The sequence below is a fragment of the Pelobates fuscus genome, chromosome 10 (assembly GCF_036172605.1).
Source record: "Pelobates fuscus isolate aPelFus1 chromosome 10, aPelFus1.pri, whole genome shotgun sequence".
Taxonomy (NCBI): Eukaryota; Metazoa; Chordata; class Amphibia; order Anura; family Pelobatidae; genus Pelobates; species Pelobates fuscus.
In genome coordinates this window covers 150,852,125-150,877,342 of record NC_086326.1, presented here as the reverse complement: position 1 = coordinate 150,877,342, position 25,218 = coordinate 150,852,125, and the positions used below count along the sequence as shown (strand labels likewise).

At 45.9% G+C, this 25,218-nt stretch overlaps 1 protein-coding gene across 2 annotated transcripts; it reads left to right on the top strand.

Annotated features, from left to right (window-relative positions):
* Nucleotides 1-3,817: 3,817 nt before the first annotated feature.
* Nucleotides 3,818-18,396, top strand: LOC134575194 (gastrula zinc finger protein XlCGF26.1-like). Of its 2 annotated transcripts, none has more exons than XM_063434436.1 (5): nt 3,818-3,891; nt 15,291-15,431; nt 16,344-16,514; nt 16,596-16,719; nt 16,853-18,396. In XM_063434436.1, the coding sequence occupies exons 2-5, from the start codon at nt 15,354-15,356 to the stop codon at nt 18,367-18,369; spliced, it is 1,890 nt and encodes a 629-aa protein (XP_063290506.1). In that variant the 5' UTR covers nt 3,818-3,891; nt 15,291-15,353; the 3' UTR covers nt 18,370-18,396. The 2 variants fall into 2 exon arrangements, with proteins under 2 accessions (XP_063290506.1, XP_063290507.1); XM_063434437.1 differs by having other exon boundaries at nt 3,852-3,897.
* The last annotated feature ends 6,822 nt before the right edge of the window (nt 18,397-25,218 follow it).

The following is a 25,218-nucleotide window of genomic DNA, read 5'->3' as shown; positions in this document are numbered from 1 at the left end:
GGAGGGGAGAGGGACGCACTCACACAGAGGGGATGGGAGAAAGAGACACTCACACCGAGGGGATAAAAAGGGTTAATATATCATGCTATCAGAGAGAGTTGGGAGAGAGAAAGAAAGACAAAACTATAAAAGTCCCATTATAATCAATGTATTCTGTAAAACATAGCTGGACAGTGATTAATATCTACAATTAAAGACAAAAAGAGATTTAAAATACAGGTTTTAACACAGCTGCATAATTATCTGGCAAAACACTAAATAAAACTATATAAAATGAAATAAAAGTGACTTCTCTTAAAGATCCCTTTTTCTTCCTTCTCCATAATATTCTCCAGGTTCAGTCTCCATAATATTCTCCATGTTCAGTCTCCATAATATTCTCCAGGTTCAGTCTCCATAATATTCTCCAGGTTCAGTCTCCATAATATTCTCCAGGTTCAGTCTCCATAATATTCTCCAGGTTCAGTCTCCATAATATTCTCCAGGTTCAGTCTCCATAATATTCTCCATGTTCAGTCTCCATAATATTCTCCAGGTTCAGTCTCCATAATATTCTCCAGGTTCATTCTCCGTAATATTCTCCAGGTTCATTCTCCATAATATTCTCCAGGTTCATTCTCCGTAATATTCTCCATGTTCATTCTCCATAATATTCTCCATGTTCATTCTCCGTAATATTCTCCATGTTCATTCTCCAGAATATTCTCCATGTTCATTCTCCATAATATTCTCCATGTTCAGTCTCCATAATATTCTCCATGTTCAGTCTCCATAATATTCTCCATGTTCAGTCTCCATAATATTCTCCAGGTTCATTCTCCGTAATATTCTCCATGTTCATTCTCCATAATATTCTCCATGTTCATTCTCCATAATATTCTCCATGTTCATTCTCCATAATATTCTCCATGTTCATTCTCCATAATATTCTCCATGTTCAGTCTCCATAATATTCTCCATGTTCATTCTCCATAATATTCTCCATGTTCATTCTCCATAATATTCTCCATGTTCATTCTCCATAATATTCTCCAGGTTCATTCTCCATAATATTCTCCAGGTTCATTCTCCATAATATTCTCCAGGTTCATTCTCCATGTTCATTCTCCATAATATTCTCCATGTTCAGTCTCCATAATATTCTCCATGTTCAGTCTCCATAATATTCTCCATGTTCAGTCTCCATAATATTCTCCAGGTTCATTCTCCATAATATTCTCCATGTTCATTCTCCATAATATTCTCCATGTTCAGTCTCCATAATATTCTCCAGGTTCATTCTCCATAATATTCTCCATGTTCAGTCTCCATAATATTCTCCAGGTTCATTCTCCATAATATTCTCCAGGTTCATTCTCCATAATATTCTCCAGGTTCATTCTCCATAATATTCTCCATGTTCAGTCTCCATCATATTCTCCATGTTAATTCTCCATAATATTCTCCAGGTTCATTCTCCATAATATTCTCCAGGTTCATTCTCCATGTTCATTCTCCATAATATTCTCCAGGTTCATTCTCCATAATATTCTCCAGGTTCATTCTCCATAATATTATCCATGTTAGTTCTCCATAATATTCTCCATGTTCATTCTCCATAATATTCTCCATGTTCATTCTCCATAATATTCTCCATGTTCATTCTCCATAATATTCTCCATGTTCAGTCTCCATAATATTCTCCATGTTCAGTCTCCAGGTTCATTCTCCGTAATATTCTCCAGGTTCATTCTCCGTAATATTCTCCATGTTCATTCTCCTTAATATTCTCCATGTTCATTCTCCATAATATTCTCCATGTTCATTCTCCATAATATTCTCCAGGTTCATTCTCCATAATATTCTCCAGGTTCATTCTCCATAATATTCTCCATAATATTCTCCATGTTAATTCTCCAGGTTCATTCTCCATAATATTCTCCAGGTTCATTCTCCATAATATTCTCCAGGTTCATTCTCCATAATATTCTCCATAATATTCTCCATGTTAATTCTCCATGTTCATTCTCCATAATATTCTCCAGGTTCATTCTCCATAATATTCTCCAGGTTCATTCTCCATAATATTCTCCAGGTTCAGTCTCCATAATATTCTCCATGTTAATTCTCCATGTTCAGTCTCCATAATATTCTCCAGGTTCATTCTCCATAATATTCTCCAGGTTCATTCTCCATAATATTCTCCAGGTTCAGTCTCCATAATATTCTCCAGGTTCAGTCTCCATAATATTCTCCAGGTTCAGTCTCCATAATATTCTCCAGGTTCAGTCTCCATAATATTCTCCAGGTTCAGTCTCCATAATATTCTCCAGGTTCATTCTCCATAATATTCTCCAGGTTCAGTCTCCATAATATTCTCAATGTTCATTCTCCATAATATTCTCCATGTTCAGTCTCCATAATATTCTCCAGGTTCATTCTCCATAATATTCTCCAGGTTCATTCTCCATAATATTCTCCAGGTTCAGTCTCCATAATATTCTCCATAATATTCTCCAGGTTCAGTCTCCATAATATTCTCCAGGTTCAGTCTCCATAATATTCTCCAGGTTCAGTCTCCATAATATTCTCCAGGTTCAGTCTCCATAATATTCTCCAGGTTCAGTCTCCATAATATTCTCCAGGTTCAGTCTCCATAATATTCTCCAGGTTCATTCTCCATAATATTCTCCATGTTCAGTCTCCATAATATTCTCCAGGTTCAGTCTCCATAATATTCTCCAGGTTCAGTCTCCATAATATTCTCCAGGTTCAGTCTCCATAATATTCTCCAGGTTCATTCTCCATAATATTCTCCATGTTCAGTCTCCATAATATTCTCCATGTTCATTCTCCATAATATTCTCCATGTTCAGTCTCCATAATATTCTCCAGGTTCAGTCTCCGTAATATTCTCCAGGTTCAGTCTCCGTAATATTCTCCAGGTTCAGTCTCCGTAATATTCTCCAGGTTCAGTCTCCATAATATTCTCCAGGTTCAGTCTCCATAATATTCTCCAGGTTCAGTCTCCATAATATTCTCCAGGTTCAGTCTCCATAATATTCTCCAGGTTCAGTCTCCATAATATTCTCCAGGTTCAGTCTCCATAATATTCTCCAGGTTCATTCTCCATAATATTCTCCATGTTCATTCTCCATAATATTCTCCATGTTCAGTCTCCATAATATTCTCCAGGTTCAGTCTCCGTAATATTCTCCAGGTTCAGTCTCCGTAATATTCTCCAGGTTCAGTCTCCGTAATATTCTCCAGGTTCAGTCTCCGTAATATTCTCCAGGTTCAGTCTCCGTAATATTCTCCAGGTTCAGTCTCCGTAATATTCTCCAGGTTCAGTCTCCATAATATTCTCCATGTTCAGTCTCCATAATATTCTCCATGTTCAGTCTCCATAATATTCTCCAGGTTCAGTCTCCATAATATTCTCCAGGTTCAGTCTCCATAATATTCTCCAGGTTCAGTCTCCATAATATTCTCCAGGTTCAGTCTCTGCAATGGCTGCAGTGTTCAGCGTTACCCATACAATTCCCATACAGTGCAATCCTCCAGCTTCCAGGCTGTCTTGTGAAATAAGATGTTTAGTAAAGTTAATATCAATGTTTTATCAGAACTCTCCCACCAGCAGCAGCAGGAGGTCAGCACAGCTCAATCCACTTCATTCATTTGGATTTCCCGCTTTGCTGCTTCCTGTAGCTCTCTGTACCATGTGACCAAGCAGTCACATGGTCTGGTGATGTCACCAGGGTCCTTCTACTGGATAGGAACTAGCCGCTACCGGAGGGAATCCCAGCACTTTATCAGCTATTTCCTGGATCATGTGACAGCTGCAGTCACATGACTTGTCATATCAGAGCTCTCCCCTCTCTTGTTGTGCTGGGAGGACACAGACTGCTGCAGGTCAGTGTGAGTAAAATACACATTATATCAGATAGAGAGCTCCCCCTGGGCCCCAGCAATAATCTCTGCATGTTCCCATTGATCCTGGAATTAGGGATTCCAGCTCTCTGTGTGTGGAGACACTGGGGGGAAGGGATTGGGCTCCAGCAATAATCTCTGCATGTTCCCATTGATCCTGGAATTAGGGATTCCTGCTCTCTGTGTGTGGAGACACTGGGGGGAAGGGATTGGGCTCCAGCAACAATCTCTGCATGTTCCCATTGATCCTGGAATTAGGGATTACTGCTCTCTGTGTGTGGAGACACTGGGGGGAAGGGATTGGGCTCCAGCAATAATCTCTGCATGTTCCCATTGATCCTGGAATTAGGGATTCCTGCTCTCTGTGTGTGGAGACACTGGGGGGAAGGGATTGGGCTCCAGCAATAATCTCTGCATGTTCCCATTGATCCTGGAATTAGGGATTCCTGCTCTCTGTGTGTGGAGACACTGGGGGGAAGGGATTGGGCTCCAGCAATAATCTCTGCATGTTCCCATTGATCCTGGAATTAGGGATTCCTGCTCTCTGTGTGTGGAGACACTGGGGGGAAGGGATTGGGCTCCAGCAACAATCTCTGCATGTTCCCATTGATCCTGGAATTAGGGATTCCTGCTCTCTGTGTGTGGAGACACTGGGGGGAAGGGATTGGGCTCCAGCAATAATCTCTGCATGTTCCCATTGATCCTGGAATTAGGGATTCCTGCTCTCTGTGTGTGGGGACACTGGGGGGGAAGGGATTGGGCTCCAGCAATAATCTCTGCATGTTCCCATTGATCCTGGAATTAGGGATTCCTACTCTCTGTGTGTGGAGACACTGGGGGGAAGGGATTGGGCTCCAGCAATAATCTCTGCATGTTCCCATTGATCCTGGAATTAGGGATTCCTGCTCTCTGTGTGTGGAGACACTGGGGGGAAGGGATTGGACTCCAGCAATAATCTCTGCATGTTCCCATTGATCCTGGAATTAGGGATTCCTGCTCTCTGTGTGTGGAGACACTGGGGGGAAGGGATTGGGCTCCAGCAATAATCTCTGCATGTTCCCATTGATCCTGGAATTAGGGATTCCTGCTCTCTGTGTGTGGAGACACCAGGGGGAAGGGATTGGGCTCCAGCAATAATCTCTGCATGTTCCCATTGATCCTGGAATTAGGGATTCCTGCTCTCTGTGTGTGGAGACACTGGGGGGAAGGGATTGGGCTCCAGCAATAATCTCTGCATGTTCCCATTGATCCTGGAATTAGGGATTCCTGCTCTCTGTGTGTGGAGACACTGGGGGGGAAGGGATTGGGCTCCAGCAATAATCTCTGCATGTTCCCATTGATCCTGGAATTAGGGATTCCTGCTCTCTGTGTGTGGAGAAACTGGGGGGAAGGGATTGGGCTCCAGCAATAATCTCTGCATGTTCCCATTGATCCTGGAATTAGGGATTCCTGCTCTCTGTGTGTGGAGACACTGGGGGGGAAGGGATTGGGCTCCAGCAATAATCTCTGCATGTTCCCATTGATCCTGGAATTAGGGATTTCTGCTCTCTGTGTGTGGAGACACTGGGGGGAAGGGATTGGGCTCCAGCAATAATCTCTGCATGTTCCCATTGATCCTGGAATTAGGGATTCCTGCTCTCTGTGTGAGGAGACACTGGGGGGAAGGGATTGGGCTCCAGCAATAATCTCTGCATGTTCCCATTGATCCTGGAATTAGGGATTCCTGCTCTCTGTGTGTGGAGACACTGGGGGGAAGGGATTGGGCTCCAGCAATAATCTCTGCATGTTCCCATTGATCCTGGAATTAGGGATTCCTGCTCTCTGTGTGTGGAGAAACTGGGGGGAAGGGATTGGGCTCCAGCAATAATCTCTGCATGTTCCCATTGATCCTGGAATTAGGGATTCCTGCTCTCTGTGTGTGGAGACACTGGGGGGGAAGGGATTGGGCTCCAGCAATAATCTCTGCATGTTCCCATTGATCCTGGAATTAGGGATTTCTGCTCTCTGTGTGTGGAGACACTGGGGGGAAGGGATTGGGCTCCAGCAATAATCTCTGCATGTTCCCATTGATCCTGGAATTAGGGATTCCTGCTCTCTGTGTGTGGAGAAACTGGGGGGAAGGGATTGGGCTCCAGCAATAATCTCTGCATGTTCCCATTGATCCTGGAATTAGGGATTCCTGCTCTCTGTGTGTGGAGACACTGGGGGGGAAGGGATTGGGCTCCAGCAATAATCTCTGCATGTTCCCATTGATCCTGGAATTAGGGATTTCTGCTCTCTGTGTGTGGAGACACTGGGGGGAAGGGATTGGGCTCCAGCAATAATCTCTGCATGTTCCCATTGATCCTGGAATTAGGGATTCCTGCTCTCTGTGTGTGGAGATACTGGGGGGAAGGGATTGGGCTCCAGCAATAATCTCTGCATGTTCCCATTGATCCTGGAATTAGGGATTCCTACTCTCTGTGTGTGGAGACACTGGGGGGGAAGGGATTGGGCTCCAGCAATAATCTCTGCATGTTCCCATTGATCCTGGAATTAGGGATTCCTGCTCTCTGTGTGTGGAGACACTGGGGGGGAAGGGATTGGGCTCCAGCAATAATCTCTGCATGTTCCCATTGATCCTGGAATTAGGGATTTCTGCTCTCTGTGTGTGGAGACACTGGGGGGAAGGGATTGGGCTCCAGCAATAATCTCTGCATGTTCCCATTGATCCTGGAATTAGGGATTCCTGCTCTCTGTGTGTGGAGACACTGGGGGGAAGGGATTGGGCTCCAGCAATAATCTCTGCATGTTCCCATTGATCCTGGAATTAGGGATTCCTACTCTCTGTGTGTGGAGACACTGGGGGGGGGGAAGGGATTGGGCTCCAGCAATAATCTCTGCATGTTCCCATTGATCCTGGAATTAGGGATTCCTGCTCTCTGTGTGTGGAGACACTGGGGGGGAAGGGATTGGGCTCCAGCAATAATCTCTGCATGTTCCCATTGATCCTGGAATTAGGGATTTCTGCTCTCTGTGTGTGGAGACACTGGGGGGAAGGGATTGGGCTCCAGCAATAATCTCTGCATGTTCCCATTGATACTGGAATTAGGGATTCCTGCTCTCTGTGTGTGGAGACACTGGGGGGGAAGGGATTGGGCTCCAGCAATAATCTCTGCATGTTCCCATTGATCCTGGAATTAGGGATTCCAGCTCTCTGTGTGTGGAGAAACTGGGGGGAAGGGATTGGGCTCCAGCAATAATCTCTGCATGTTCCCATTGATCCTGGAATTAGGGATTCCTGCTCTCTGTGTGTGGAGACACTGGGGGGAAGGGATTGGACTCCAGCAATAATCTCTGCATGTTCCCATTGATCCTGGAATTAGGGATTCCTGCTCTCTGTGTGTGGAGACACTGGGGGGGAAGGGATTGGGCTCCAGCAATAATCTCTGCATGTTCCCATTGATCCTGGAATTAGGGATTCCAGCTCTCTGTGTGTGGAGACACTGGGGGGGAAGGGATTGGGCTCCAGCAATAATCTCTGCATGTTCCCATTGATCCTGGCATTAGGGATTCCAGCTCTCTGTGTGTGGAGACACTGGGGGGAAGGGATTGGGCTCCAGCAATAATCTCTGCATGTTCCCATTGATCCTGGAATTAGGGATTCCAGCTCTCTGTGTGTGGAGACACTGGGGGGAAGGGATTGGGCTCCAGCAATAATCTCTGCATGTTCCCATTGATCCTGGCATTAGGGATTCCAGCTCTCTGTGTGTGGAGACACTGGGGGGAAGGGATTGGGCTCCAGCAATAATCTCTGCATGTTCCCATTGATCCTGGAATTAGGGATTCCACCTCTGTGTGTGGAGACACTGGGGGGGAAGGGATTGGGCTCCAGCAATAATCTCTGCATGTTCCCATTGATCCTGGAATTAGGGATTCCTGCTCTCTGTGTGTGGGGGACACCGGGGGGAAGGGATTGGGCTCCAGCAATAATCTCTGCATGTTCCCATTGATCCTGGAATTAGGGATTCCTGCTCTTTGTGTGTGGAGACACTGGGGGGAAGGGATTGGGCTCCAGCAATAATCTCTGCATGTTCCCATTGATCCTGGAATTAGGGATTCCTGCTCTCTGTGTGTGGAGACACTGGGGGGGAAGGGATTGGGCTCCAGCAATAATCTCTGCATGTTCCCATTGATCCTGGAATTAGGGATTTCTGCTCTCTGTGTGAGGAGACACTGGGGGGAAGGGATTGGGCTCCAGCAATAATCTCTGCATGTTCCCATTGATCCTGGAATTAGGGATTCCTGCTCTCTGTGTGTGGAGACACTGGGGGGAAGGGATTGGGCTCCAGCAATAATCTCTGCATGTTCCCATTGATCCTGGAATTAGGGATTCCTGCTCTCTGTGTGTGGAGACACTGGGGGGAAGGGATTGGGCTCCAGCAATAATCTCTGCATGTTCCCATTGATCCTGGAATTAGGGATTCCTGCTCTCTGTGTGTGCAGACACTGGGGGGAAGGGATTGGGCTCCAGCAATAATCTCTGCATGTTCCCATTGATCCTGGAATTAGGGATTCCTGCTCTCTGTGTGTGGAGACACTGGGGGGAAGGGATTGGGCTCCAGCAATAATCTCTGCATGTTCCCATTGATCCTGGAATTAGGGATTCCTGCTCTCTGTGTGTGGAGAAACTGGGGGGGAGGGATTGGGCTCCAGCAATAATCTCTGCATGTTCCCATTGATCCTGGAATTAGGGATTCCTGCTCTCTGTGTGTGGAGACACTGGGGGGGAAGGGATTGGGCTCCAGCAATAATCTCTGCATGTTCCCATTGATCCTGGAATTAGGGATTTCTGCTCTCTGTGTGTGGAGACACTGGGGGGAAGGGATTGGGCTCCAGCAATAATCTCTGCATGTTCCCATTGATCCTGGAATTAGGGATTCCTGCTCTCTGTGTGAGGAGACACTGGGGGGAAGGGATTGGGCTCCAGCAATAATCTCTGCATGTTCCCATTGATCCTGGAATTAGGGATTCCTGCTCTCTGTGTGTGGAGACACTGGGGGGAAGGGATTGGGCTCCAGCAATAATCTCTGCATGTTCCCATTGATCCTGGAATTAGGGATTCCTGCTCTCTGTGTGTGGAGACACTGGGGGGAAGGGATTGGGCTCCAGCAATAATCTCTGCATGTTCCCATTGATCCTGGAATTAGGGATTCCTGCTCTCTGTGTGTGGAGACACTGGGGGGAAGGGATTGGGCTCCAGCAATAATCTCTGCATGTTCCCATTGATCCTGGAATTAGGGATTCCTACTCTCTGTGTGTGGAGACACTGGGGGGGAAGGGATTGGGCTCCAGCAATAATCTCTGCATGTTCCCATTGATCCTGGAATTAGGGATTCCTGCTCTCTGTGTGTGGAGACACTGGGGGGGGAAGGGATTGGGCTCCAGCAATAATCTCTGCATGTTCCCATTGATCCTGGAATTAGGGATTTCTGCTCTCTGTGTGTGGAGACACTGGGGGGAAGGGATTGGGCTCCAGCAATAATCTCTGCATGTTCCCATTGATCCTGGAATTAGGGATTCCTGCTCTCTGTGTGTGGAGACACTGGGGGGGAAGGGATTGGGCTCCAGCAATAATCTCTGCATGTTCCCATTGATCCTGGAATTAGGGATTCCAGCTCTCTGTGTGTGGAGAAACTGGGGGGAAGGGATTGGGCTCCAGCAATAATCTCTGCATGTTCCCATTGATCCTGGAATTAGGGATTCCTGCTCTCTGTGTGTGGAGACACTGGGGGGAAGGGATTGGACTCCAGCAATAATCTCTGCATGTTCCCATTGATCCTGGAATTAGGGATTCCTGCTCTCTGTGTGTGGAGACACTGGGGGGGAAGGGATTGGGCTCCAGCAATAATCTCTGCATGTTCCCATTGATCCTGGAATTAGGGATTCCAGCTCTCTGTGTGTGGAGACACTGGGGGGAAGGGATTGGGCTCCAGCAATAATCTCTGCATGTTCCCATTGATCCTGGCATTAGGGATTCCAGCTCTCTGTGTGTGGAGACACTGGGGGGGAAGGGATTGGGCTCCAGCAATAATCTCTGCATGTTCCCATTGATCCTGGAATTAGGGATTCCAGCTCTCTGTGTGTGGAGACACTGGGGGGAAGGGATTGGGCTCCAGCAATAATCTCTGCATGTTCCCATTGATCCTGGCATTAGGGATTCCAGCTCTCTGTGTGTGGAGACACTGGGGGGAAGGGATTGGGCTCCAGCAATAATCTCTGCATGTTCCCATTGATCCTGGAATTAGGGATTCCAGCTCTCTGTGTGTGGAGACACTGGGGGGGAAGGGATTGGGCTCCAGCAATAATCTCTGCATGTTCCCATTGATCCTGGAATTAGGGATTCCTGCTCTCTGTGTGTGGGGGACACCGGGGGGAAGGGATTGGGCTCCAGCAATAATCTCTGCATGTTCCCATTGATCCTGGAATTAGGGATTCCTGCTCTTTGTGTGTGGAGACACTGGGGGGAAGGGATTGGGCTCCAGCAATAACCTCTGCATGTTCCCATTGATCCTGGAATTAGGGATTCCTGCTCTCTGTGTGTTGAGACACTGGGGGGAAGGGATTGGGCTCCAGCAATAATCTCTGCATGTTCCCATTGATCCTGGAATTAGGGATTCCTGCTCTTTGTGTGTGGAGACACTGGGGGGGAAGGGATTGGGCTCCAGCAATAATCTCTGCATGTTCCCATTGATCCTGGAATTAGGGATTCCTGCTCTCTGTGTGGGGGGACACTGGGGGGAAGGGATTGGGCTCCAGCAATAATCTCTGCATGTTCCCATTGATCCTGGAATTAGGGATTCCTGCTCTCTGTGTGTGGAGACACTGGGGGGAAGGGATTGGGCTCCAGCAATAATCTCTGCATGTTCCCATTGATCCTGGAATTAGGGATTCCTGCTCTCTGTGTGTGGAGACACTGGGGGGAAGGGATTGGGCTCCAGCAATAATCTCGGCATGTTCCCATTGATCCTGGAATTAGGGATTCCTGCTCTCTGTGTGTGGAGACACTGGGGGGAAGGGATTGGGCTCCAGCAATAATCTCTGCATGTTCCCATTGATCCTGGAATTAGGGATTTCTGCTCTCTGTGTGTGGAGACACTGGGGGGGAAGGGATTGGGCTCCAGCAATAATCTCTGCATGTTCCCATTGATCCTGGAATTAGGGATTCCTGCTCTCTGTGTGTGGAGACACTGGGGGGGAAGGGATTGGGCTCCAGCAATAATCTCTGCATGTTCCCATTGATCCTGGAATTAGGGATTCCAGCTCTCTGTGTGTGGAGAAACTGGGGGGAAGGGATTGGGCTCCAGCAATAATCTCTGCATGTTCCCATTGATCCTGGAATTAGGGATTCCTGCTCTCTGTGTGTGGAGACACTGGGGGGGAAGGGATTGGGCTCCAGCAATAATCTCTGCATGTTCCCATTGATCCTGGAATTAGGGATTCCAGCTCTCTGTGTGTGGAGACACTGGGGGGAAGGGATTGGGCTCCAGCAATAATCTCTGCATGTTCCCATTGATCCTGGCATTAGGGATTCCAGCTCTCTGTGTGTGGAGACACTGGGGGGAAGGGATTGGGCTCCAGCAATAATCTCTGCATGTTCCCATTGATCCTGGAATTAGGGATTCCAGCTCTCTGTGTGTGGAGACACTGGGGGGGGGAAGGGATTGGGCTCCAGCAATAATCTCTGCATGTTCCCATTGATCCTGGAATTAGGGATTCCTGCTCTCTGTGTGTGGGGGACACCGGGGGGAAGGGATTGGGCTCCAGCAATAATCTCTGCATGTTCCCATTGATCCTGGAATTAGGGATTCCTGCTCTTTGTGTGTGGAGACACTGGGGGGAAGGGATTGGGCTCCAGCAATAACCTCTGCATGTTCCCATTGATCCTGGAATTAGGGATTCCTGCTCTCTGTGTGTGGAGACACTGGGGGGAAGGGATTTGGCTCCAGCAATAATCTCTGCATGTTCCCATTGATCCTGGAATTAGGGATTCCTGCTCTTTGTGTGTGGAGACACTGGGGGGGAAGGGATTGGGCTCCAGCAATAATCTCTGCATGTTCCCATTGATCCTGGAATTAGGGATTCCTGCTCTCTGTGTGGGGGGACACTGGGGGGAAGGGATTGGGCTCCAGCAATAATCTCTGCATGTTCCCATTGATCCTGGAATTAGGGATTCCTGCTCTCTGTGTGTGGAGACACTGGGGGGAAGGGATTGGGCTCCAGCAATAATCTCTGCATGTTCCCATTGATCCTGGAATTAGGGATTCCTGCTCTCTGTGTGTGGAGACACTGGGGGGAAGGGATTGGGCTCCAGCAATAATCTCTGCATGTTCCCATTGATCCTGGAATTAGGGATTCCTGCTCTCTGTGTGTGGAGACATTGGGGGGAAGGGATTGGGCTCCAGCAATAATCTCTGCATGTTCCCATTGATCCTGGAATTAGGGATTCCTGCTCTCTGTGTGTGGAGACACCGGTGGGAAGGGATTGGGCTCCAGCAATAATCTCTGCATGTTCCCATTGGTCCTGGAATTAGAGATTCCTGCTCTCTGTGTGTGGAGACACTGGGGGGAAGGGATTGGGCTCCATCAATAATCTCTGCATGTTCCCATTGATCCTGGAATTAGGGATTCATGCTCTCTGTGTGTGGAGACACCGGGGGGAAGGGATTGGGCTCCATCAATAATCTCTGCATGTTCCCATTGATCCTGGAATTAGGGATTCCTGCTCTCTGTGTGTGGAGACACTGGGGGGAAGGGATTGGGCTCCAGCAATAATCTCTGCATGTTCCCATTGATCCTGGAATTAGGGATTCCTGCTCTCTGTGTGTGGAGACACTGGGGGGAAGGGATTGGGCTCCAGCAATAATCTCTGCATGTTCCCATTGATCCTGGAATTAGAGATTCCTGCTCTCTGTGTGTGGAGACACTGGGGGGAAGGGATTGGGCTCCAGCAATAATCTCTGCATGTTCCCATTGATCCTGGAATTAGGGATTCCTGCTCTCTGTGTGTGGAGACACTGGGGGGAAGGGATTGGGCTCCAGCAATAATCTCTGCATGTTCCCATTGATCCTGGAATTAGAGATTCCTGCTATCTGTGTGTGGAGACACTGGGGGGAAGGGATTGGGCTCCAGCAATAATCTCTGCATGTTCCCATTGATCCTGGAATTAGGGATTCCTGCTCTCTGTGTGTGGAGAACATGGTGTGCCAACTCCCACTACCCTTAACCCTGCAACTGTAAATATTGCAGGTTTCATAAACTGCAATATTTACCTTGCAGGGTTAACTCCTCCTTTAGTGGCTGTCTAATAGACACTAGAGGGCACTGTTACGGTTACCTCCAGGCTAGCTGGAAGCTGGACCGCTTGGATATCCTGGTTCCCGAATGTGGACAGAGAGAAGAGCCGCTCTCGTCAGCATACCACGATAATCCTGCAAATGTGAAACAATCCCACTAGCTATGGTACAGCTAGGATACACTCTTCCCTTCAAAACGAGTCAAGGCTGCGATTTGAGGGTCAAAACGAACTGGCTTTAATGACACGCAGGCATGGCAATTTATGCAAGTCCATAGGTCCAGGGACAACCCCCTCTGGACCTGACTGGATACAGGAAAATACAATATTTTAACCAATAGCATTACACTGTATCTTTTGAAAAGGTACCCGTCCAACTTGGAGATAATGGGTTCCAACGGTTATACTAACCCAATTATCTCCAAGCGCATAGAAACACCACGTTTTATACCTACATGAAAAACAGCATAAAAATACATAACTTTAATGTCTTTATATTAACATGGCCCATTCTACCAGTCCTCAGATAGCTCGGATCTGAGTGCACAAGATATGCGAATTGCGCTCAGATCTTACGAACGTTGTATGATAATTACAAAGTCCATTAGTCGGCTTTTCCACAAACGGAGAAGACAACCAACATCTGAGCGGGGTTCGTGCAAACCCTTGGCCGATTCTAGTTCCATAGTTTTTAGGCTTAGGTCCTGCTGGGTATTTAACAACCTCAAAACATGGCCGCCGCCTCGTGTTCGGTATACGATATATGTGTAATGATCCTAAAAGACTGTAGTAATGTATAGAAGTCACTTCAAAAGATTTAAAAAAAAATATTTTGGTGTATGTGTTTATTGCTAATCATGCATGGGAACACAAGCTGATAAGCGCCTTGTTAGTGACAGCTGTGTGCTTTTCAAATGCAGTGTGTTTTTAATCCCTCCCTAGTGCCTCCAGGTTTGAGCTGTTAATAGTATCCCACCCTCAGAGAAACAAAAAGCTATACTCAGATACCTCACCGACTGTGAGGTCCTCTATACTTACCTTGGTGGTCTGCCGATCAGCTGTTGCTCTAATCTGGTGGATGGACGCTTCAGTGCCTCCTGATGGTCCAAACAACCTGTCAGGGATCTGGTCAGAAAGGGGTGCTGATCATTGCAACAACATCTATAGGGTTTCCCTTGGCTTGTTCTGACGTTCCTATTTTTCTTTTATTTACTCTTTCTATCTGGCCACTCTAAGGACTGTCTTAGGTACATTTCTCTAGAGGATTTACATTCTGTGTGTTGGGTATAACGCTACACCGAGTCATCTACCCTCTGTCCAAAGATCACCCAGATTGTCCATGTGGTGTTCTGATGCCACCTGGTTAAAGATTTTGCTGGTCTGTTTCTGGTCCTGCAGAGAATATTTTAGCAGCTGGGTGGCTAGAAACTTGGGTGCTCAGATCTGCTGTGCCCACTAGATATGGGATTGAGCACCAGCGTTAGGTAAAAGGTACTTTTTGTCATGTAAATAGTCTTCTCTACCAAAGAGTTTCTGCAGTGCTGTAAAACGTATTCACAAGGCATACAAGCAAATTAAACACCACTAACTTACAGAAACAAGAGGCAGTGAGCGCCTTGATCAGCTGAGCTTACAGCCTACATGGTTCCTACCTATAACTTAACTGTGATTATCTTTTCAGTCGTGTTCTACATGAACAAACTTGTATGTATGAATTGTTAGCCAGGTTTCTTGCAAATGTATTCAAAAAATAAAAATATTATGGGATCCCAAAGCAACTGTGAAAGGCTTTATGCATCTCCTAAGTTTTCACCCACATACAAAGAATTGTCTTCTGCTCATGTCAAATGACTTATTTGAGTGAGGAGCTGCCCTGTCTATCACCAGAGGTTGTGTTACACGAGAAGGTTTCCACAAGATTGCATAGTAGTAGAGAAGCTGAAAATTGAGCACTGCTGTGTGTTAATTGGATATTTGTGGTTTTGATACACAAAGTGCGCCTATCCTACACGGGTAAATGAATACACAATGTATTTCTAATTACAGAATTGTTGTGGGCACTCCTTCAATAAGAAACCCATTCTAAAAGCACTGGAATAAACTGTGATAATGAGCAAGGACAGGAATTGGATGGATGAGAAGATCTTGGATCTAACTCTAGAGATTATCTACCTGCTGACTGGAGAGGTGAGGGATTCTGGGTAATGTCAGTATGGAGATCATCTACCTGCTGACTGGAGAGGTGAGGGATTCTGGGTAATGTCACCATGGAGATCATCTACCTGCTGACTGGAGAGGTGAGGGATTCTGGGTAATGTCAGTATGGAGATCATCTACCTGCTGGCTGGAGAGGTGAGGGATTCTGGGTAATGTCATTATGGAGATCATCTACCTGCTGACTGGAGAGGTGAGGGATTCTGGGTAATGTCATTATGGAGATCATCTGCCTGCTGACTGGAGAGGTGAGGGATTCTGGGTAATGTCAGTATGGAGATCATCTACCTGCTGGCTGGAGAAGTGAGGGATTCTGGGTAATGTCATTATGGAGATCATCTACCTGCTGACTGGAGAGGTGAGGGATTCTGGGTAATGTCATTATGGAGATCATCTACCTGCTGACTGGAGAGGTGAGGGATTCTGGGTAATGTCAGTATGGAGATCATCTACCTGCTGACTGGAGAGGTGAGGGATTCTGGGTAATGTCAGTATGGAGATCATCTACCTGCTGGCTGGAGAGGTGAGGGATTCTGGGTAATGTCAGTATGGAGATCATCTACCTGCTGACTGGAGAGGTGAGGGATTCTGGGTAATGTCATTATGGAGATCATCTACCTGCTGACTGGAGAGGTGAGGAATTTTCTAAACAGCAACTTCACTCAGGGACACGTTCTATGCAGCAAAACCACTTAATTTAGATGAACTGTTCATAGTGCTTAGAGTGTACCTTAATTTAGAAATCGAAGAAAGAGTCTGTAATTTGGAAATAGGAGAGTAGATAATTATATTGAAACAGAGGATGGGAAGGAATTTAGAAAGTGTACATAGGAATGCCATGTTCAATTTTATTTGCACTCCCAATTTTATCACTCTATTTTAAAGAGATTTTGTGCAAGAATCACACCAGGCAGCTGTGAATCCATGTCAGGAGGACTCTGCACAGAACAGAACCCCGTAATTGTGCCTCCACAGATCTCACTGATACATGAGGGAAACCATGAGCAGAAGATCCTGGAACTGACCAATCAGATCACTGAGCTGCTGACTGGAGAGGTGAGGCTGCTGGGAATGGGACATTATACAGTAAAACCAAGGTGTGTGTCTGGATGGTGAATGTATCATTGCGTGTTTCAGGTTCCAATTAGGTGTGAGGATGTCACTGTCTGTTTCTCCAGAGAGGAGTGGGAGTTTATAGAAGGACACAAGGATCTCTACAATGATTTCATGATCCAGACTCACCAGCCTTTCAACTCATTAGGTGAGACGATTTTTAATCCCCACAAGCTTTGTGTAGAATACAAGAGAATATGAGCCCTAGAAAGCCATTGGAACTGTTGCATTTAATTTACAGCTGGTTTGAAGTGATTTAGCTTATTTTATTCTTCCAACAGATAAATCTGTATTTGGTGGATCTCAAGCCTTGGTTTCTGTACCCAATTATGAAACCAAACCTACAACTGAGAATGGAATCCATAATGGAGGGACATTTTCATCATGTGAAGAATACAATCTCACAGAGTTTGCCATTCATACACAAACAGGATATCAATGTACTAATATTAAGAGAGACTCAGACTATCCGTCTGATTTTATTAAGGAGGAATCGACCACTTCTGAAAAAGGAGAAACTGACGTTTATAAACCCACTGAACATACACAGATAGAATATATATCTGATTACACTCAGGGTTATCAAAAAGACAATATAAATTCTCTGAAAATATTTTGTAATGTGCCTTTAAATGCATCGATTGAATCCAGCATTACCAAGAAATCCCTCAAGAGTAACCATAACACAGAGCCAATGTCTGCCTTACCAAAAAACACTTTAAATAACACAGAGCTTGTAAAATATCAGTCAGCTGACAAAGGAAATAAATTGACTGTTTCTGATAATGGAAAACCACTATTCCCATGCTCTGACTGTGGGAGAATATTTACTAAACAGTCTAGTCTAATAAACCATCAAAGGACTCACTCAAGGGAAAAAACATATAAATGTTCTGACTGTGGTAAAGATTTCACTACAAAGTATCTTCTTACTAAACATCAAAAAAATCACACTGTAGAAAATCCCTTTAACTGTGCTGAATGTGGGAAATGCTTTGCTCGGGCTGCAAATTTAGCGTTACATAAAAGAATTCACACGGGGGAAAAACCATTTAAGTGCAGTGACTGTGGGAAATGTTTTAACAAATCGTCAAATCTTTCTTCACACAAAAAGGTTCACACAGAAGATAAACCATTCAAATGCACAGAATGTGGAAAAGGTTTTATCCGACGCGAACAACTATCTTTACATGTGAAGATGCACACAGGAGAAAAATATAACTGTATTGAATGTGGGAAATGCTTTATCCAGATTTCAAATCTTTTATTACATAAAAGGATTCACACAGGGGAAAAACCATTTAAATGCACCGAATGTGGGAAATGTTTTACCCAAAAAAGACATCTTGTATCACACTTAAAAATTCACACAGGAAAGAGACCATTTAAATGCCCTGAATGTGGAAGATGTTTCACCCGGAGCACACACCTTTCTTCACATGTAAAGATTCACACTGGAGAAAAACCATATAGATGCACCGAGTGTGGGAAATGTTTCACCCGGAGCACACACCTTTCTTCACATGTCAAGATTCACACTGGAGAAAAACCATATAGATGCACCGAGTGTGGGAAATGCTTCGCCCGGAACGCAGACCTGTCTTCACATGTAATGATTCACACAGAAGAAAAACCACATGCATGTACTGAGTGTGGGAAATGCTTTAGATTGAAACCCCATCTTGTATCACACGTAAAGATTCACACAATAGAAAAATCACTTAAATGCAACAAATGTGGGGAGTGTTTCCCCCTTGCTCCAAGTCTTGCGTCACATTTGAGTAAGACACATTTATAAGCAAATCTAGTAAATGTTTTAGCAATCTTTCAATTTGTTTTACATATAAAATAGTCACATGGTAGAGAGAATATTTTGGTTATTAGTGCTATATTTGATGCACAAAGTATTTATTTTGTGTAACCATTCAGGAATGTGCTGAACGTTAGGGCTTTCTTCATATCAGAAGTGGTAATAAGTGAAACGTAAGAGAGAGGGCACCACACCACAATCTGTCAATGTAAAAAACAATTCCCACCAGGTTTCAGTTTTGTGTGGGATATCGGTTTGTTTTGGTTTTTTTAAATTTAAATCGGATTTATTTTCATAAAATGCTTTTGGCTAAGACAAATCTATCAAAAGACATTTCTATATAAAGACAGTTGGTCTTAAATTTCCAGAATATAGTAGATTGACTTTCTTAACCTCTTCAGGACCGGCCTGTTTTGCAATGTTGTACGTTAAGGACCAGGGCGGTTTTAACACTTTTGTGGTGTTTGTGTTTAGCTGTAATTTTCATCTCTCTCATTTATGGTTCCCATACAAATTATATATTGGGTTTTTCAGGACAAGAAGGGCTTTCTTTACATTCCATTATTTGTATTATGTCATATAATTTACTTTAAAATTAAAATGATGAAAAATTCAAAAAATGTTTTTTACTTTTACTTGAACTATCTTTTATTTATCTACAAAAACTAATGAAAAAAAACTGCTAAATAGATTCAAAATGTTGCCCTGAGTTTAAAAACACCCAGTGTTTACATGTTTTTTTTTTTGCAAGTTATAGGGCTATAAGTACAAATAGGAAATTGCGGTTTCAAAATATATATTTTCTAAATGTATAAATAGTGACATTGTAACACCGTTATCTGTCATAAATCCCCGAATCACACATCACTAGTACAGATTTTTTTTTTAAAGTAGACAACCCAGGGTATTCAAAATGGGGTATGTCCAGTCTTTTTTAGTAGCCACTTAGTCACAAACACTGGCCAAAGTTAGCATTTGTATTTGTTTGTGTGTTAAAAATGCAAAAAAACAAAAACAATTATGAACGCTAACTTTGTCCAGTGTTTGTGACTAAGTGGCTACTAAAAAGACTGGACATACCCCATTTGCAATACCTTGGGTTGTCTTATTTTGCAAATGGTATGCCATTATGGGGTAATTCTCATTTCTGGGCTACCATACGCTCTCAAAGGCATGTTTTACGGTTTTGAAAGACTAATATTTGTGTTCAACTAAGTCTCCCGAGTAAAACAGTACCCCCCATGTACAGGTTTTAGGGTGTCATAGAAAGTTACAGGGTTAAACACAGTGCTAGCTGTATTGGCACCCCGGGCATAAAAGGGGTTAAAAGCCGTTTAGTAGATCTTCCCCTTCCAGAGATACAGGCACAGCTACTGCAGAATACTAAACTCCCGAACTGGATACAAGGGAATGCTCCAAACACCCGAGCTGCATATAAAAATAGCACTCCAAACTCCCGAACTGGAACCTCACGAATAGCTGCTAGCAGACGAACAGGAAAAGCACCCAAGCGGTTTACACTCCTGGCAATCAGTCTCTAACAGCATACAGTAAATCCCCCCAAAGACGAGACAGAGCTTCGTGTTGTGGGTCAAGCAGTGGTCTGGTTTAATGTGGGCTACCTGCCCCGTATTTATGCAGGTCTTCCACCTGGTGGACACTCCCCTAGGGGACCAGATGGAAGACTGGCACACAAATGGTAAAATAACCAATCAAAGGCATACAGGGTTAAAACACTCCTACAGTACATTCAGTGGTGTATCTTGGTTTTGTGCTGCCCTAGGCAGGACAAAACTCAGACACCCCCCCCCGCGCACGCGCCACCCCCACCCAACCCTTCCCCCCCTGCCCCGCCTTCTAAATACACACACATTCACTGACAGATACGCATACACTAGCTAACAGACACACACAGTCAGACACACACAGTCGGACACACACACTAACAAACACACACAGTCGGACACACACACTAACAAACACACACAGTCGGACACACACACTAACAAACACACACATTCGGACACACACACACACTAACAGACACACACAGTGAGACACACACACACACTAACAAACACACACAGTCAGACACACACACACTAACAGACACACACAGTGAGACACACACACACACTAACAAACACACACAGTCGGGGACACACACACTAACAGACACACACAGTGAGACACACACACTAACAGACACACAGTCGGACACACACACTAACAAACACACACAGTCGGACACACACACTAACAAACACACACAGTCGGACACACACACTAACAAACACACACAGTCGGACACACACACACTAACAGACACACACAGTGAGACACACACACTAACAGACACACACAGTCTGACACACACTAACAAACACACACAGTCGGACACACACACACTAACAGACACACACAGTGAGACACACACACTAACAGACACACACAGTCTGACACACACTAACAAACACACACAGTCGGACACACACACACTAACAGACACACACAGTGAGACACACACACTAACAGACACACACAGTCTGACACACACTAACAAACACACACACTAACAAACACACACAGTCGGACAGACACACACTAACAGACACACACAGTCGGACACACTAACAAACACACACAGTCGGACACACACACACTAACAGACACACACAGTGAGACACACACACACTAACAAACACACACAGTCGGACACACACACACAGTCAGACACACACAGTGAGACACACACACACTAACAGACACACACAGTCAGACACACACACACTAACAGACACACACAGTCGCACACACACACTAACAAACACACACAGTCGGACACACACACTAACAAACACACACAGTCGGACACACACACTAACAAACACACACAGTCGGACACACACACACACTAACAAACACACACAGTCGGACACACACACACACACACACAGTCGGACACACACAGTGAGACACACACACAGTCAGACACACACAGTGAGACACACACACTAACAGACACACACAGTCAGACACACACACACTAACAGACACACACAGTCGGACACACACACACTAACAAACACACACAGTCGGGGACACACACACTAACAGACACACACAGTGAGACACACACACTAACAGACACACAGTCGGACACACACACTAACAAACACACACAGTCGGACACACACACTAACAAACACACACAGTCGGACACACACACTAACAAACACACACAGTCGGACACACACACACTAACAGACACACACAGTGAGACACACACACTAACAGACACACACAGTCTGACACACACTAACAAACACACACAGTCGGACACACACACACTAACAGACACACACAGTGAGACACACACACTAACAGACACACACAGTCTGACACACACTAACAAGCACACACAGTCGGACACACACACTAACAGACACACACAGTGAGACACACACACTAACAGACACACACAGTCTGACACACACTAACAAACACACACAGTCGGACACACACACTAACAAACACACACAGTCGGACAGACACACACTAACAGACACACACAGTCTGACACACACACACTAACAAACACACACAGTCGGACACACACACACTAACAGACACACACAGTGAGACACACACACACTAACAAACACACACAGTCGGACACACACTAACAAACACACACAGTCGGACACACACACTAACAGACACACACAGTCGGGCACACACACACTAACAAACACACACAGTCGGACACACACACACTAACAGACACACACAGTGAGACACACACACACACTAACAAACACACACAGTCGGACACACACACACACAGTCAGACACACACAGTGAGACACACACACTAACAGACACACACAGTCAGACACACACACACTAACAGACACACACAGTCGGACACACACACACTAACAAACACACACAGTCGGACACACACACTAACAAACACACACAGTCGGACACACACACTAACAAACACACAGTCGGACACACACACACACACTAACAGACACACACAGTGAGACACACACACACACTAACAAACACACACAGTCAGACACACACACACTAACAGACACACACAGTGAGACACACACACACTAACAAACACACACAGTCGGGGACACACACAATAACAGACACACACAGTGAGACACACACACTAACAGACACACAGTCGGACACACACACTAACAAACACACACAGTCGGACACACACACTAACAAACACACACAGTCGGACACACACACACTAACAGACACACACTAACAGACACACACAGTCTGACACACACTAACAAACACACACAGTCGGACACACACACACTAACAGACACACACAGTGAGACACACACAGTCTGACACACACTAACAGACACACACAGTCTGACACACACTAACAAACACACACAGTCGGACACACACACTAACAGACACACACAGTGAGACACACACACTAACAGACACACACAGTCTGACACACACTAACAAACACACACAGTCGGACACACACACTAACAAACACACACAGTCGGACAGACACACACTAACAGACACACACAGTCGGACACACACACACTAACAAACACACACAGTCGGACACACACACACTAACAGACACACACAGTGAGACACACACACACTAACAAACACACACAGTCGGACACACACACACACAGTCAGACACACACAGTGAGACACACACTAACAGACACACACAGTCAGACACACACACACTAACAGACACACACACACACACACACTAACACACACAGACACACACACACACACAGACACACACACTAACAGACACACACACACACACTCTCAGACACACACAGTCAGAGACACACTCACATTAACACATTTTTTTTTTATTTACTCCCCCCCCCCTCAGCCTCCTTACCTTTGGGAATGCTGGGGGTGGGGGGTTCTCCCATTCCCTGGTGGTCCAGTGGCTGCATGGCGGCACTGTCGGGCAGGCTGGGCGGCCGGCGAGGGAGCTCTTCCCCTGAGCTCTCTGCTCAGCTCCCTCGCGCGCCGCCCGCAGAGTGAGGCTGGGAGGCGGAGCCGGAATATGACGTCATATTCCGGCTCCCAGTCTCACTCTGCGGGCGGCGCGCGAGGGAGCTGAGCAGAGAGCTCAGGGGAAGAGCTCCCTCGCCGGCCGCCCAGCAACCAGCCCAGCATGTCTGTTAGCCGCAAGGCTAACAAGACATTTGCCTTGGGCATTTGGGGGCGGCGTTTTTTGCCGCCCCCTGGAAAATGCCGCCCAAGGCAAATGCCTTGTTTGCCTCGCGGCTAATACGCCCCTGAGTACATTACATTATTACAATCCCTCCCCTCTATCCTGGAGATAATTGGGAAGGCAAAACTCCATTAACCACATGGTTACAGTAAAACACAAAAATACACTAAAATACCTAATATTACATTTGTCACATAAAATATATACATGTAACCCATCTCCAGATAGCTGGGATCTGAGCGCACAAAAGTACCGAATAGCGCTCAGATCCTATGCACACAGTCCAATCGCCGTGGAGTTAAAGTGTTCACAAACTCTGTTCTCCATACGAATAGACTCCACGGGATGGCTATCTGGGGAAATGCTGTTCATACGGTTTAAACTACCGAATGAACAGCCATCCGGTTGAATGACCGACTGTAGAAGCAAGGAGGCTGACGGCTCAGGGGTGTTCACGCAAATAATTGTCCGTTTCCAGTTCCATAGTTTTGGCGCTGAACACCGCTGGCCGTTCGGGACTTTAAAATGGCCGCCGCCACGTGTTCGGCAAGCGAAGAAAGGCCACCCAGTATTCGTCAATTAAGCTGCGGTTAACCGCAGCTTCTGGGGGGTCAATTGATGGCACAATCCAGCTCCCAGGTGGTCCAGTCATTCGTGTTTTAGTTCAGTAGATTGAATCTACCGACCGCCAGGCAGAAAGGCACGAACAAGCCTTTTCTGCAGGGGAAAAGAAGGCTTTTTAACATGGGGCCATAGTCCAGAGGCAAAAGGCGGGCAACCAGACTCCTCCAATGCAATGTGGCGAGATTGGTCTCGTCACACTAGCAAATTAAATTCTCTGGACTTTTGGCCTGGGTTGTCAGGCAGGTCCCCCAAATTGCAATCAATAAAATTACATAATTATGTAAAATTATTACATACATTCTTACCGCGCCGACGCTCCACTTCCTCCAGAGCCTCGAACCCCATCACCTTTTGAACGGCATTTCTCCAGTCCAGCATGTCCTCCTCTGATACATGCCCATCATGTTGGACCGCGTATTGCTGCAACCTCCAGCAGAACTCCTCCTCGTATTGGTTTGCTGCATAGGGGCTCACTTGCTCCATGTTGCTGTGAACAGGGGTGCTGTACGAATACTAGCATTGCCCTCAATTTGTAATTCCAAACATTACTGGTGCCTCCGAGCTGCTTCTCCTCGCACTAGGACGCCATCCCACCGCTGCCACCACTGTAACAGAACTGCTTGCACCCCGACCGGGTACCTTCCGCTGACGGATGCTCCTAGTGCTTTCCGATGTCTCCAAGCACTCCACCTGACACTATAACCACTGCAGACCCCACGAACCGCCGCAGCTTGGTTGGGGTCTCGCCGTCTCCACCCACTCTGGACCCAAAACCAGGGTCCAGCTTCCAGTACGTCGACCTCTCCGAATTCCAGAAGGCAGGAACAGGAACAAGCTCTTAGCCTGGGGAGTATAGAGATTATAGCAATCCCCAGAGTGTAGTTCTCCAATCCCCCAAAAACGAGCCGAAACTTCATGAAGGTACAAGATGATCT